At 42.3% G+C, this 14,790-nt stretch overlaps 1 protein-coding gene across 1 annotated transcript in view; it reads left to right on the forward strand.

Annotated features, from left to right (window-relative positions):
• The window catches only part of ENTREP1 (endosomal transmembrane epsin interactor 1), a 56,501-nt gene that overhangs the window by 28,320 nt on the left and 13,391 nt on the right, over positions 1-14,790 (forward strand). Inside the window, exons 3-4 of the mRNA XM_078062188.1 lie at positions 6,754-6,864; positions 13,308-13,436. Coding sequence (XP_077918314.1) covers positions 6,754-6,864; positions 13,308-13,436 — 240 coding nt within the window. The remainder of the gene's footprint in view (positions 1-6,753; positions 6,865-13,307; positions 13,437-14,790) is intronic.

Genomic DNA, 14,790 nt, shown 5'->3' on the forward strand with positions numbered 1-14,790 from the left:
ATTTTGATGCCGTTTTCCTGTCCTTATGGATTTCTCTATTTAAAACTTTTCCTTTGCTGCGGTTGTAATGGGTTTTTAGGAATTGGTAGCACTAAATGCTTATGTTCACTCCACCATATTAAACCTCTCATTTTTAACCACACTACCTTCACACGATCTCTGGAACTATTTATTTATTTAAACATGCCTAAGCGAGTTTCAGTTGCGTCTTGAGTTTGGAGTAGTAGGGAAGAAGCAGCAAAATACAAGTCCTTAGACAGTAGGGAATGGTCAACCTATTTAGGGAATGAAATCTTGTACCAAAAAAGATAGTCAACAATACCAAGCTGTGAGAGGCATAATTATTTAATGATATTATGTGATGGGGATTATGAGAAATTTTTAGCAGGTAGAAACGGGCAAATTGAAGGTGATGTTCCTTCTTGGTGGCCTCAGGTTCTCGAAACATTCTTTTGTTAGGTCATTTAATTGAGACCTGGAAAGAACTGGGGGCACAATTGCAAGAGATCAGAGTGGAGGTGAATTCCATTATGAAGAACATAATGCCTTTGCATCAAGCTACCTGGTATATACGTATCAAAATACTCCCGGCTCAAGTTCGTAACAGTAAAACCAAAAGCATAAAAGGCGTCACTCACGTTGCCTGTCCCTGGGAGAAGACCAGCTCTTTGGATCTTGGATTTTGCACCTTACCCTTAAAAGCCCCAGAGTGCCAGTTACAGAGGGCAAGCCCTTCACTTTTTGGGTCCCACTGTCTTTCATGTCTAAAATCCAAGTTCTAGAAAGACATTTCTGAATTGACTCTGGGCTTTTCCGTTTCTTGATGGTAAATCCCAGTGATGAGTTGGTCTCGGTAGAATTCCGGAACTGTATGTAATCCATGGTGTTCCCTTCGCTGGGCAGGTGGTGATGACTGTGAGTTGAGAACGATAGGAACGAAGCTGAAAGATCAGAAAAAAATTAGGTCAAATATGAGGAAGAAATTTATAGAGACGATGTATCAGTCAAGGTCCTGGCAGGGCACAGATAACAAGAAAATTATATCTTGAGAAGAGGTTAATAAAGGGCTTGTTCACAAAGGAATGCGCAAGGTGTAGGGAACAGTGAAGTGAGGACTGTCCCTAGGCCTGACCGGAATCTGGAATTCGGGGTCAGGTACAGAGGACCCCTTGAAAGAAACTGTGGCTTTCTATTAAGGGACACAGCCAGCCTGAGGCTACAGAGAAGGAACCTATAGAATAACTAGCCCAAACTCACTCTCCTCCCTCCCTCCAATCTTCTGCCAGGGCTCCCCAGTGGCTGAACTTCACTTAAGACAAGAGGGCAAAGGGGCCCCATGGATACAGTCTTCGTAGGCCAGCCTCCTTGGGAAGAGCGCAGGAGAGAAGATCAGGAGATCTCTTGCACACAAGTGTCAGTGGTCAGCATGGAGTGAGTTCCCGTAGGAACTTACCTGCAGGCCGCAGGAAGAATTCTTTTTAGAGAAGTTTTGGAAACAGTATACCTGCAGATTATTCTTACAATTAGAGTACCTCTTCCAGCTGCCATTAACTCAGGCACACAGTGTTAAGAACAAAATGGTGAAATTCATTTTGTGAAATTCATTTTGTAATAACAAGCTGCTCCCCCGAAGAGGAAGTGCCTATTATTATTAATAATAAAACCGATTGCATAGTATTTTGCAGCATGCAAAGGACTTTTATGTATGTCATTTTGTGTGAATCTCTCATTATTCTTGTGAGGTGGCTAGGAATATAGACCTGTTTGATGAGAAAAGTGAGTCTCACCGAGGTTGCTTAAAATATCACAGCAAACGAGGGAGAAAGCCTGATTTTGAACCAGGTGTCTTGATTCCAAATTCAGGTGCTTGCCAGAAAGAGAAATTCAGATCACCTGCAATGATTTTTTTAAAGGCAAGAATGATGACAATATAAAAAATGTAAGAAATTCTTCCCCTTTGCTGATAGAGCTGAGTGGACTTTGTGACCATCATGTTCCTCCTTAGTAGCTGATGTTTTACTGCCTTCTGTTTGGGAGGACACCCCCTGGTGATGAGTGGGATGGAAATTTGGGTCTTGGAAGTTATACGAGTTTAACTAGGTTAAAGCCAGAGAGGTCTATCCTGAAAGTCCCTGTAAATCCTAAGTGGGTCCCTTATAACTCCAATTTTGTACACCCATTGAACCTGATCCAGCCTCTGAAGGAGACATGGTTGGTATCCTAATAGCCCCCATGTCTGATACATGCTGCCGTTGTCTACACTAGAATAATTCAAATGACCAAATAGCCAATAAGCTTGGCCAGAGTTTTAATGATAGTCATAAAAAAGCCACACGAAGGAATAAGTTTGGGGGACAGTGCATGGTGACTTTGTACACCGCCTACGTGCCTTGGCTGTGTCCTCATTCTGGGGTTGGCGTTCTGGTGATCTGACTTTGACTTCGCATTGGCAGCCCATCCAGTGCGGGAGAGAAGCTACGTCTACCAGGCAGTTAACCTCTGGAGCATTCTCTAAGCTTGTTTGTTATTCTGACATTCAAGAAATAGCCCCATTCATTGTATGATCTCACACTCCTGTCTTGGCAGATGGATTCAGAATTGTCTTTCTTACTTTCTTTTTAATATAGTAAATATAATTTATATAAATCCCTGATCAAAAGTGTTCAGTTAGCTAAGTTTTGAGAATTGGATGTACTGACGTAGCCAACATCCCAAACAAGATATGGAACATTGCTATCATTTCAGAAAATTCTCTTCTTTCTTCCCAGTCAGTCCCTTCCCCCCACCAGATAGGCACCACTCTTCTGATTTCTATCACCATGATTATTTTTATCTATTCTTGAACTTCATGTAAGTGGAATCATATAATATCTGGCTTACTTCACTCAACGTCTTTGAACTTCTTTGTGTTGTTGTATATCAGTAGTGTGTTCCTTTTTATTGCTGGAAGTATTCCATTGTTTGAAAATACCACAAATTTTTTTTTAAAGATTTTATTCATTTATTTGATGAAGAGAGATAGAGCGAGAGAGGGAACACAAGCAGGGAGAGTGGGAGAGGGAGAAGCAGGCTTCCTACCGAGCAGGGAGCCCGATGTGGGGCTCGATCCCAGGACCCTGGGACCATGACCTGAGCCGAAGGCAGACACTTGACGACTGAGCCACCCTGGCGCCCCGAAAATACCACAGTTTGTTTACCTATTCTCCTGCTGTTGGATATTTTGAGTTATTTTCATTTTTGGTCTAGTATGCATAAAACTGCTATAAACATTTCTCTGTAAGTCTTTTTGTGGGTAACTGCGCTTATTTCTCTGGGTTTATTCCTAGGAGTGGAATAGCAGGTCTTAAGGTAGGCGTATATTCAGATTTTTTTTTTGCAGTTTTTAAATACACGTTTTACTGTAGAATAATTTTAGATTTATGGAAGTATTTCAAAGATAATAAAGAGAGGTTCTGTATATGCCATACTATTTCCCCATCATTGACATCTTAATATAGTACATAGTACATTTGTCACAACTAACGAACCAATATTGATACATTATTATCAACTAAAATCCATACTTTTCAGATTCTCTTAGTTTATATCTAATGTTCTTTTTCTGTCCATTATTCCAGCCTAAGAGACCACATTACGTTTGCTTGTCATGTCTCCTTAGGCTCCACTTGGCTGTGACAGTTTTTCAGACTTCTCTTGTTTTTGAGGACCTTGACCATTTTGAGGAGTACTTGTCAGGTATTTTGCAGCATGGACTTCAGTTGGGATTGTCTGATCTTTTTCTTATGATTAGACTGAGGTTATTATCGGTTTGGTAGAGGAAGAACACGGAGGTAAAATGCCATTTTCATCACATCATATCAAGGGTACACGCCGTCCACATGACTTATCAGCGATATTAACCTTGGTCCTCTGGTTGATGTCAAGTTTGTCAAGTTTCTCTACCAGAAGATTACTCCCCCTCTCCTTTCTATACTGTATTCTTTGGAAGGAACTCACCTGGTACAACCCATACTTAAGGAGTAGGGAGTCAAGGGTGGAGTATCTCCATAAATCACAGTTGACCTTTGAACAACAGGGATTTGAACTGCGTGGGTCCATTTAAATGCAGATCTTTTCTTTTTTCTATTCTTTTTTTTAGATTTATTTATTTGAGAGAGAGAGAGAGAGAGAGCACACAGAGGGAGAGGGAGAGGTAGACTCCCCACTCAGCAGGGAGCCAGATGTTGGGCTTCATCCCAGGATTCTGGGATCATGACCCAAGCCAAAGGCAGACGCTCAACCGACTGAGCCACCCAGGCGCCCCAGATTTTGTTTCTAATAAATATAGTACAGTATTGTAAATATATTTTCTCTTCCTTATGATTTTCTTAGTAACATGTTCTTTTCTCTAGCTTACTTTGTTGTAAGAATGCAGTATATAATACATATAACATGCAAAATATGGGTTAATCGACTGTTATCGGCAAAGCTTCTGGTCAATAATAGACTATTAATAGTTAAGTTTATAGGCAGTCAGAAGTCATACTCCGATTTTGCACTGCATGCCGGGGTTGGGGGTTGACACCCCTCAGCCCTGCATTGTACAAGAGTCAATGGTATTTGGAATTCTTTGGCATGGAAGATTTATATTTAGTTTTTAAGAAGTGGCAGAACCATTTTATACTCAGACAAGCAATGCGGGAGAGTCTGTGTGCTCCTCATCCTCACCAACACTTGATGTTGTCATTCTTCCTAATTTTAACCATTCTAGTTGATGTGAAGTGGTATCTCACTGTGGTTTTAATTTGCATTCGTGATGACTAATGATTTTGAGTAACTTTTCATGGGCTTATTGGCCATTCCTATATCTTCCTTTGTGAAATATCTTGTTCAAGTCTTTTGCCTGATTTTTTTGTGTTGTCTGGTTTTTTTTTTTTTTATTGAATTGAGGAGTTATTTCTATATCCTGGATAAAGGTTCTTTGTTTAATATATGCATGAAAGATTTTCTCCCAGTCTGTGGCTTGCCTATTGGTTTTCTTAACAGTGTCATTTAATGAGTTGGATTGAAGATTTTAATAAAGAGATTTGGGGACCAGTGCTGGAAGTAATGAACCCTCACTCATTCTATATCTGATGCTGCTAATTTTTAGTTACGAAGATTTATTATTTATTTTAAAAGATTTTATTTATTTATTTGAGAGACAGAGAGAGAGCAGGGGAGGAGCAGAGGGAGAGGGAGAAGCAGACTCTGTGCTGAGCACAGAGCCCCGTGTGGGGCTTGATCTCAAGACCCTGAGATCATGACCTGAGCTGAAACCAAGAGTTGCGCTCAACCGACTGAGCCAACCACGGGGGCCCCAAAGTTACGAAGGTTTATGATGTGCTGGTGGGCATAAGGATTGTAACCACACTTTCTTTTCAAGGCATCTGGTATTGCATGAAAAGATACTTTTCAAAGGGAAGTTAGACTTCCCCATAGTAATAACAATTGTGTTGCTGGGTGTGAAGATTCCAGATGTATTAGGTCTCTTGGAGTAGCTGCTGCCAGTGCATAGGGGCAGCCCAGGTAAGAAGATCATGTTCTGTCCGTGGCCAACTTTGCATCCTCATTTGGCCAACTTTGCGTCCTCATTTTCCAAAGCTTTGACATGATAATGACTGACAGAGTGCTCAAGGGGGCTGTGCTCTCTGCTGATCCAGTTAAGCCCTACAGACACTGACGAATCAGGAGAAACAGTAACACAGCAGCTTCGGCCAGCATTTCCCCCAAGATTTGATGACAGAGTGCATAGTCCTTTTACAGATTAACAAAACAAGGAGAGAAGCAGGCCTGACTACTCCTGGAGAGGCAGAAAGAATTCCTCTTAGGGAGAGGGGCATCATGTGATATTAAGTATTGACTCATTACATGGGTTTAGGGGAGACGTTTTCAAGCTTCTTGGAATACCAGCAACAAAAAACAAACTTTCCAAACTAGAGTTCATATGCGAACTCACTCACCAGCCCAACTCTGGCATTTGCTACCCGAACTGATGCTTGGTTCTAACGCGGATCATCATTAGCTTCAATCTTTTATATTTGCGATAAGATTTGATTTTGATAATAAATATAGTTCTCAGGTTGAAAAGCTGTAGTAGTCCCTCATTGGTACTAAGTAAAATCTGGCTTTTTGGTTGATTTCTATTAATTCTGAATTATTTAGTGTCACATTTGGAACATTTAGCTTTGGAGAAAAATATATAGAAGATCACTGTGGACTTATTCTTTAATACCTACACTATTTGGAACTGAGAAAAGACTTAGCTTTGTTTTTACTTGTACACTGTCACTTCTGTCCAGTAAGGGCTCTGAGTGCTCTGATTTTCCTGGGTTCCACTCACATGCTAGAATTCTCCATTTGTCTACTTACCATTGATCCTGCAAAACTCAGAAAAAAATAGCAACGGCTCAAGGAGGAACTGGCCAGGGCTTCATGCAAGGGACAGATCAGCGCTGAGGGAGTCAGAACTTCCTTAGATGCAAAGAGAGAAAAAAAATTAGGGACTTGAAATTATTGAGAAGACTTGAGAGTCTGTGGTCTTCCTCAACACAGTTTAAAAATTCTACAACGTGAACAAAAGGTTGGTACATTGAAAACATGGTTCGGACTTTTTTAAAAAAAAATGTGTGCCCTCTAGGAAGAGAATATGAATTTTTTTTTTTCTTTTTACTCAGACAAAACTCTGATTTTAGCTATTGTCTTTTCTAATGGCCTCTTTTCCTGCCACTTCAGGTGAATCTCTTTGTGCTGCTCTCTGTGGTGTGTGTCCTCTTAAATCTAGCTGGATTTATCCTCGGCTGCCAGGGGGCCCAGTTTGTGTCCAGCGTGCCCAGGTGTGATCTGGTAAGTTGTCCTAAACCATCGTTGCGTGCCTGCACGGACCCTGGCTTTCCCGGGGGGCGGGCGGGGGGTAGGGTGCGCACAGTGTGTGCCCGGCAAGCTCCCTCGAGTGAAGCCCACCCTTTGTTTCGTTTTCCCATGTCCCCTGACCGACTTCAGGTATTTCTTTTCCAAAGCAGGGACCAGCTAGGAGAGCCCCAGAGCCACAGTAAGATAGCGCGTCGTTAGTTAGGGAATGGATCGGTCAGGTGTCCACAAGCAATATCGGTCTGCTCTCATCCGAAGAGGGAAAGCGGAGATGATCAGAATACAGGTCAGCAGTCCTTTCTCCAAAATCTCTGGAGGCTGGCTGTGTTTCAGCATTCAGAGTTTCCCCGATTTTGAGAAGATAAACTTGATGCATACGTTACTTAACGCTGTAGCAAGCTCCCCACTGGACTCTGGGGCAGCAGGTTGTAATCACAACGTCTGGTTTTCGGGGCTTTTTGAATTTCAGAATTGTGGTTAAGAGGTTATGGACCTGCACAATCTCCGAATATTTTCTTTTAATTTTTTGACTGGTAAAATGCATGTAGTAGCATAAAATGTGCCATCTTCATTTTTAAGAGTTAAGTTTAGTAGTTGAAGGACATTCACATTGTTGTGCAACCAATCTCCAGAACATTTTTCTTGTTGCAAAACTGAAACTCTATCCATATTAAACAGCTCCCCCACCTTCCTGGCTGTGATAAAGCCCGGGCCTTCCCCATTAGGAAGACTCCTCAGGGACTCACCACAAACCCATTGCTCTTTCTAACACTGCTTTACAAGTTTTATGATTTTGTCACCCCATTGGTTATTAACCGTACATTACGGGATCCCAGCCTTTTCTGGTTTTTAAGGCCCTCTGCAGTTCGCCCTCATCCTGCCCGCTCCCGGAGGCAGCTCACCCTGTCATTGCTCCAAAGCTTGCCTGGCATTGCCCTACTTTCATACTTTTAACAACACCTTCTCTCGCCCCCCCCAAATTCACTATCCTTCAGTCCTTGTTCCTCCAAATGATATCAGTCCTTTACAGACCCATTCAAAGATTACCTCCTTCAGGAAACAATCCGTGAACCCCCAGGAAAGATAATCTTCTAAAATGTCCTATATGTATCTCTCTCAGGCATTTATCCTTTTCATTTTTTGGACTAGAGACATTCATACACCTGTCTTCTCTGTTCTTCTGAGCTGGGATCTCCCCAAGGGCAATGTCAGCTTCTCTATTAATTTGGGAGTTCCCAATGGTCCCCCTGCACTGCCTCCCACTCCTTCACATACAGAGTTCCCAGGGTGGGGGAAGTTGAACCAAGCTTGGTTTTCCAATTACTAATCACACAGCAAATTAGAAGGGGCAAAGAGACCAGACACAGGCTGAAAGTGGTAAGTCCCAGTATCTGGAAAGACAGTTTGGCGAAATTGTAGCATCTCTTATGTCAAGACACTGCTTAGAGGCTGCGGAGAGTAGAAAGGAAAGTCAGACCTCGTTCCTGACCTAGAAGTTTATCACATGCAAGAGGAACAGGATAAACACGGCAAATGCTTGAGTGGTGTTTGTGGAGGGAATGAATACGTGCCCAGCTACAGGTAGATCCACTGGGTTTGGCCGTCAGAGTGAGACACGGCGCCCGGGGCATGCAGAAAAGAAGGGCTTGTATCCGGGGGAAGATAAGGAATATAGGTATTTGAGATGGACCTTGAATGATGAATAGATAAGGAGAGTGGGTAGAGCCCGAGAGAGGAGAGTACTCAGAGGGCAGTGGTGGGAAATGAGCCTTGGTAGCTCTTGGAAAAGCAGAAGCCAGATTGCAAGGGGTCAAGGGTATAGTTAATGGACTTTTCTGAGAAATTCTGTGGTTCTCTACCCTGGGTGCCCATTAGACTCACCTGGGGGAACTTTGTAAAGAATCCCCTAACTGGGGCCACATTCCCAAAGATTCTCAGTTGGCCTGGTCAGGGGTGGGTCTAGGCATCTGTATCTTTTTATATTTTAAGTGTATTTTTAATTAAACCTTTTTTCCCCACCACAAAACCAATTCTGTGATTGTATCTGATTATAAAACTGTAAAAATTTGGGCAAGTCATAAAAGTATAGGACAGAACTTAAAAAAAGTCTCACTCTTCTGGGTAAGCACAGTTAACTGTTTGGCGGATTTTTGGGGCACCTCTTTATATGCATAAAAACACACGATTTCCATCAGTGGGACCGTATTATAATTGTTGTTTTTCATTAGGGAGGCTATTTGACCAATGAAATCTTTTTGGGGGAGGGGACACTCTTCCTCATTCCCTCTCCACCATGCTAGTCATCCCAAATCCCTGCTAACAAGCCGGGGGGTCTCCCTCCATGTGTTCACATTATCTCACATAAATACATAGGGAGTGGACCTCATCGTGATTTATTTTCCAAAAATGGGATGTATTTATCCACTCCCCTACATACTGTGTTTCTCACTTACAGGTCTAACACTCGTCTTTGTTTCGAAGAGGTTAGTTCTCTATTGCCTTGTGGTCTGTGGTGGTTTGGGTTTTGGCCGATAAAAACAATGTAGCAACGCATACCATCCTGAACATCCCCCTGGCCGATTGGATTTTCGCCAGTCGGAGGAAGCTCCCAGGTCGGACATTGTTCCTGGTGGGGAAGCTGTAGTTTTTCTTCTGTTTGTCTCATTTTTTAAAAAAAATTCCACATTCACTCTGAAAAACAAACTGAGGGTTCTAGAGGGGAGGGGGTTGGGAGGATGGGTTAGCCTGGTGATGGGTATTGAGGAGGGCACGTTCTGCATGGAGCACTGGGTGTTATGCACAAACAATGAATCATGGAACACTATATCTAAAACTAATGATGTAATGTATGGGGATTAACATAACAATAAAAAAATTAAAAAAAAAATTCCACATTCAACCCTTTGGTGACTCTATCCATTTTTTTAAATGGAGGTAAAATTTACAGTGAAATGCACAGACCTGAAGTGTGCAGTTCCTTGAGTTTTGACCAATGTATACATTCATCTTGACAAATGAACATACTCATGTATACACCCCAAACAAGATCTAGAACATTAGTTTTGTCTGTTCTTGCATTTCACCCAAATGGAGTCATAGGGTATGTACCTTTTTGTCTCTGTCTTATTTTGCTCAGCACAACAATTTTGAGATTCATCCATGATTTTGTGTTGTGTCAGTTGCTTTTTTTTTTTTCTTTTTGCACGTCAGGATTACATTGGATAAAAATATCACATTTTGTTTAATCCACTCTCCTGTTGATGGACATTTCCATTGTTTCCAGTTTGGGGGTATTATTAACAGAGCTCTTGTAAACATTTTTGTAGAGTTGTGGCTTTTCTTGTGGGCCCCTTCTCATTTCTCTTGAGTAAATAAAGAAGTGTGGGATTGCTCAGTCACATGGTAAAAGTAGGTCTGTGTAACTTTATAAGAAACTGCTAAACAGTTTCCCAAAGTGGCTGGGGAATAAGTATTTCCAATTTAAAATATATGGCCGGTTCCTTTATTAAAAGGTTCAACTTACTTTTCTACCAGTGACCCTTTGCCAACTGCAAGCATTTCTCTCTAGTGTTCGTCAGTCTGATGGGGCTGGTGTGAGAGCTCCTCGTTATGTTAGCTTGCAGTTCCCTCATTGCAAGAGAAGGTGTCCTCCTTTTTTGAAAGCTTCCTAGAAGATGCTAATGAGCAGCCGGTGTTGAGAACCATAATCCTGGTGATGAGAAAAGGGCGGGGAGGGCCTGGTGGTGTCAGGGAATAGTATCAGGGTGGAAGGGTGGATGGTTTTCATGTAGGGGCTTGAACAAGGTTGTTTGTGGATGGTTAAGAGATCGAAGAGAAGTTGGAATAACTTTGCAGAAATATTGGGGCAGAGCCGGGATTAAGAAGGGAGGTGAAGGGTCAGGAACAGAAAGAACAAGAAATCCAAAACGTGCCATTTCCTGGTACCATTTTGTACAGAGCCTCAGGGCTCCCATGTCAGCTGGGCACAGCCACTGATATTCATTTTTATTTGGATAATGATTTAACTTTCTAAAAGCCTTGTGTAAAGAGATTAACCTTCACCCATCTGGAAAGTTGTTGCATCTGGACCAGTTCAGCCTGGAAGTTCCAGATAGCTGAGGTTTCCAGGTACATACAAGTCTGGTTGTGTGTAAATAATGCCGCTGTGTGTATGTGTGGCCCACACAGGCCTTTTTCTCTCTTAACTGAACGCCTTTTACCAAGAATGGACTCGAGTGGGAGGGGAGTACTTTGTAAGATGACACTGGATATTACCTGCAGGAGGCAGAATCCTTAGGTAAGATTTTGAAGCTTATCTAAGTACAAGAAATGGAAACCTGCACTGCATGGTGTTGAGAAAAGTGAGCGTGGTTGGTGTTTGGGAAGAAGAGGGCCTTGGGTACATGAGCAGAATGGAGCAACTTGATGGCTGCTTATTTGTAACTACTAAATAGTACTGTTAGTATTAAATCAGGGGGTTCTCACCTGGACTTCAAAGGAAGAAGCCCATTAGGAGTAACACTTACCTGCTGAATTTAGCCCAGGGTAAGGACTATTATTAATTTATGGAAGAGGGGCTAAGAGAAAGCTAGTGATCCCCGAGAGGAAATAAAATACCCAGCCCCCCCAGACCCTGCCTAGAGAAATCCTGTCTGAATGGCCACAGTAGTTTTCCCTTAGAAGGGAAGACTCTAGTGTAGATTTTAGCAGCAGGATTGCCTTCAAAAATGTGAGACAGTGGAAGAAAAATTCAGACTCAGACAGTCTTGCTTTTGTGTATGTCTGGGGGTCGGATTGTGGATCTAGGTGTGGCGACGTTGTTGAGATAACAGTCTCTGTGGGCAAATCAGGAAAAGACAGAAACCAAGTGGAAATGAATGGATAGAGATGGAGTCCATCAAGGTAACTCTAGCTGTTGTAATTCTTTGTATCAGAGGCAGAATTTATATCAAAATCTGGGCATCGGTGTTTGATATAATAGTGCACCCCTTTAATGTGGTTTAGGGATAGAGAATAAAAAATGTTACAGGATCCATGGAGTTTTGGAAGAGGCAAAACTAATCCTTGTGGAAAAAATAAAGTATTTGCCTGTAGGAGGGTGGGGGCAGGGATTGATGGGGAAGGGCACGATGGAATTTTCTCTGGTGATGCTGTGTTCTGTATGTTGATATGGGTTCGGGGTGCACAGGGGTATGCATTGCTTAAAATTCTGCAAATGGTATGCTTAAGATTTGTGTATGTAAATTTTGTGTGTATGTTTTACATCCAAAGAAAATATGTAATCTTTAGTGGAAATTTTTCCCTTTGCTTCCTAATCAACTTATGTTATAAGGGAACTGTATTTTCTCTTAATTTGGAAAAATACTATAAATTTGTTACTAGAGGGTAACTAGAGAGTAAGTGTGGTTAGAAGGTAAGAATCTTAATTCAATAAGAAAAAAGACCCTTTTTCTCTCTTAAGTAACTCTAACACTGTAGACGTTCAGTTATTCTTAAAGAGTCCTGAAGAATTTTGCAGCCAGGGTGGTCAAAGCTGCCTACTTAACAGGTATGACAAAGGCATGGCTTTCCCTTTTAACCAAAATAGAATAGCCAACTTCAACAACTCAAGAGGCAAAGCGAGTAAGAATGAACCTCTGCTCCCAAATTATGGGTCTTAATTAGCCAAAACCAGGTGTTGCATATTCTCACAACTTGAGTCAAGGGAGACTTCGAAAAGTGGTTGCAAGTTTGCAAAACATTTCACTACAAGAGATTACTCATCACTGATATTATCACTTCAAATCTGTGACCACATTGAAGATGTCAAACTGAGAGATCTCCTTAAGCCTACCTGGTTTAGGGCTACTGTTCACCAAATATACCCTGTGTTTCTCACGGGCACATGGTAGCCTGAACTTCCTTGCCCTCTTGGAGTTAGGTAGGGCTGTAAGATTCACTTTGGCAATGAAGTGTGAGCTAAAGCGATGAGGGTCATTTGCAAGAGGAAGATTTAAGCTAGAATTACGAGATTTAGCAAGTAAAAACACAGGGCACCCAATTAAATCTGAATTTCAAATAAACAGCAAATAGTTTTTTAACTGGGTGTCCCATGTTTTATCCAGCAACCTTACTTTAAGTGCCAGCGTGCGTTTTATCATGTGCTCTCCACCTCTCTGGTACAGTGATCATTAATCCTAAAATGGTGTGTGCTTCATCAACCTGGGTTCCTAATGGACTAAGATGAGCAGAACACCCTGCTGACCTGCAGTGGGCATTAGCATATTCAAGAAATAACCTTCTCGTCCACAGCATACCCTAGCCTATCCCGATGGATCCAGACACCACCATATCTCATTCTGTAGGATTGGTGCTCCAATGTGTCACCTGCATATTTATTCTCAGTAATGAAATTATGGTTCTGCCTTTCTCCCCTTAAGGTGGATTTAGGCGAAGGAAAGATTTGCTTCTGTTGTGAAGAATTCCAACCAGCCAAATGCACGGACAAAGAAAATGCCTTGAAACTCTTTCCGGTTCAGTCTTGTAGTGCTGTTCACCTTCTACTTAAGGTACCTTGAGCGGATCCCACCCCCATCAGTAAATACACTACAGAGCCCTCAAAGAAGGCAAAGTTACTTGAAATATCCTTACTCTGTTACCTCCCTCAATCAATTGGGCTGCAGATAGGAGCCAACCCTCATCTGACCCAGAGACAGGAGTGACTTCAGGAAGAAGCACAGATGATTGTGTGTCTCTTAAGTAATGAATGGATGGCTTTCTTTGTGTTCAAGAGTTACAAGATAGCAAAAATGTAAAGGAGTCTAAATGCATACATATGAGTGTATATATATGTATATACATGTATATCCATCCATACACACGATGTAGCTACACATAGCTGATGCAACTTTTAGCAAAACCTTAACTTTTTTTTATTTAAAGTAGGCTTTCTACCCACGTGGGTCTTGAACTCACGAGCCTGAGATTAAGAGTTGCATGCTCTACCGACTGAGCCAGCCACGCGCCCCTGCTTTGGGCAAAACCTTTCAACTGCCTGCCCATTTGTCCTTGTTCTGATGCTCCTTTGTTGGTTTCAGTGAGTCCCGTGGGCTGTTGGGTGCTGCCGAGCCAGGACACAGAGGCTTAGGATAGATAATCGGTTAGAAAATGCAAGGGACATTCATGCACCTTACCTCTTGTTTCATAGGCAGCAACTAGAATGAGTGAGAGATTAAAAATAAATGATACCAGTTGCAGAGAAGAACAGAATTACCCTTTATTAGGGACTTGGATAAAAGTTGAGTCCTGACTCATGGGGGCTCATTAGCCCAGTGAGTGACAAGATCAGTTGGTGAACCGTGAGATATTAGTTCTTGGATAATTCCTCGCCGAGGGCTTTCTTCAGGTCTTTGTTTTGGGTTTGTTTTTTTGTTTGAAGGAGGAGTCTCTCCACTGCCAGCTCTCTGAGAATGTAAAAGTGGCCTTCTATCTTTGGCTTCTGGATTTCTCGTAGCTGAGTCATCCCCAAACTTTGAGCCAAGACCCCTCTTGGGGAAAGCCTCACTAAGGAGCCAGGACTGTGGCAAAAGAAACTTCTGGAATTGCCCTTACCACTATTTTGAGACGTGGGTTTGGAGAAGAGATGCCCTCTTTATACTCTGGCTGGCCTGCCCCCCGCGCTGTCGTAGCTGGGTGCCCAGGGGAGCTCTGCCAATTGCTCCCAAAATAGAATCAGTGGCCACAGATAAAACAGCAGGCCGTCCCCGGTGGGAGACTGGAATTGCTATCACTGGGGACACCAACTTCAGAAGAGACACTCGTTGCTCTTCTGGAAGGAACGTTTCCAGACAATGTTCTGATGCTGGCAAAAAGAAAACTTGTAATACCAGGGCTTTCTGGGACAGGAAGCCTCTAAGATAAGTT

The sequence above is a fragment of the Halichoerus grypus genome, chromosome 14, assembly GCF_964656455.1.
Source record: "Halichoerus grypus chromosome 14, mHalGry1.hap1.1, whole genome shotgun sequence".
Classification (NCBI taxonomy): Eukaryota; Metazoa; Chordata; class Mammalia; order Carnivora; family Phocidae; genus Halichoerus; species Halichoerus grypus.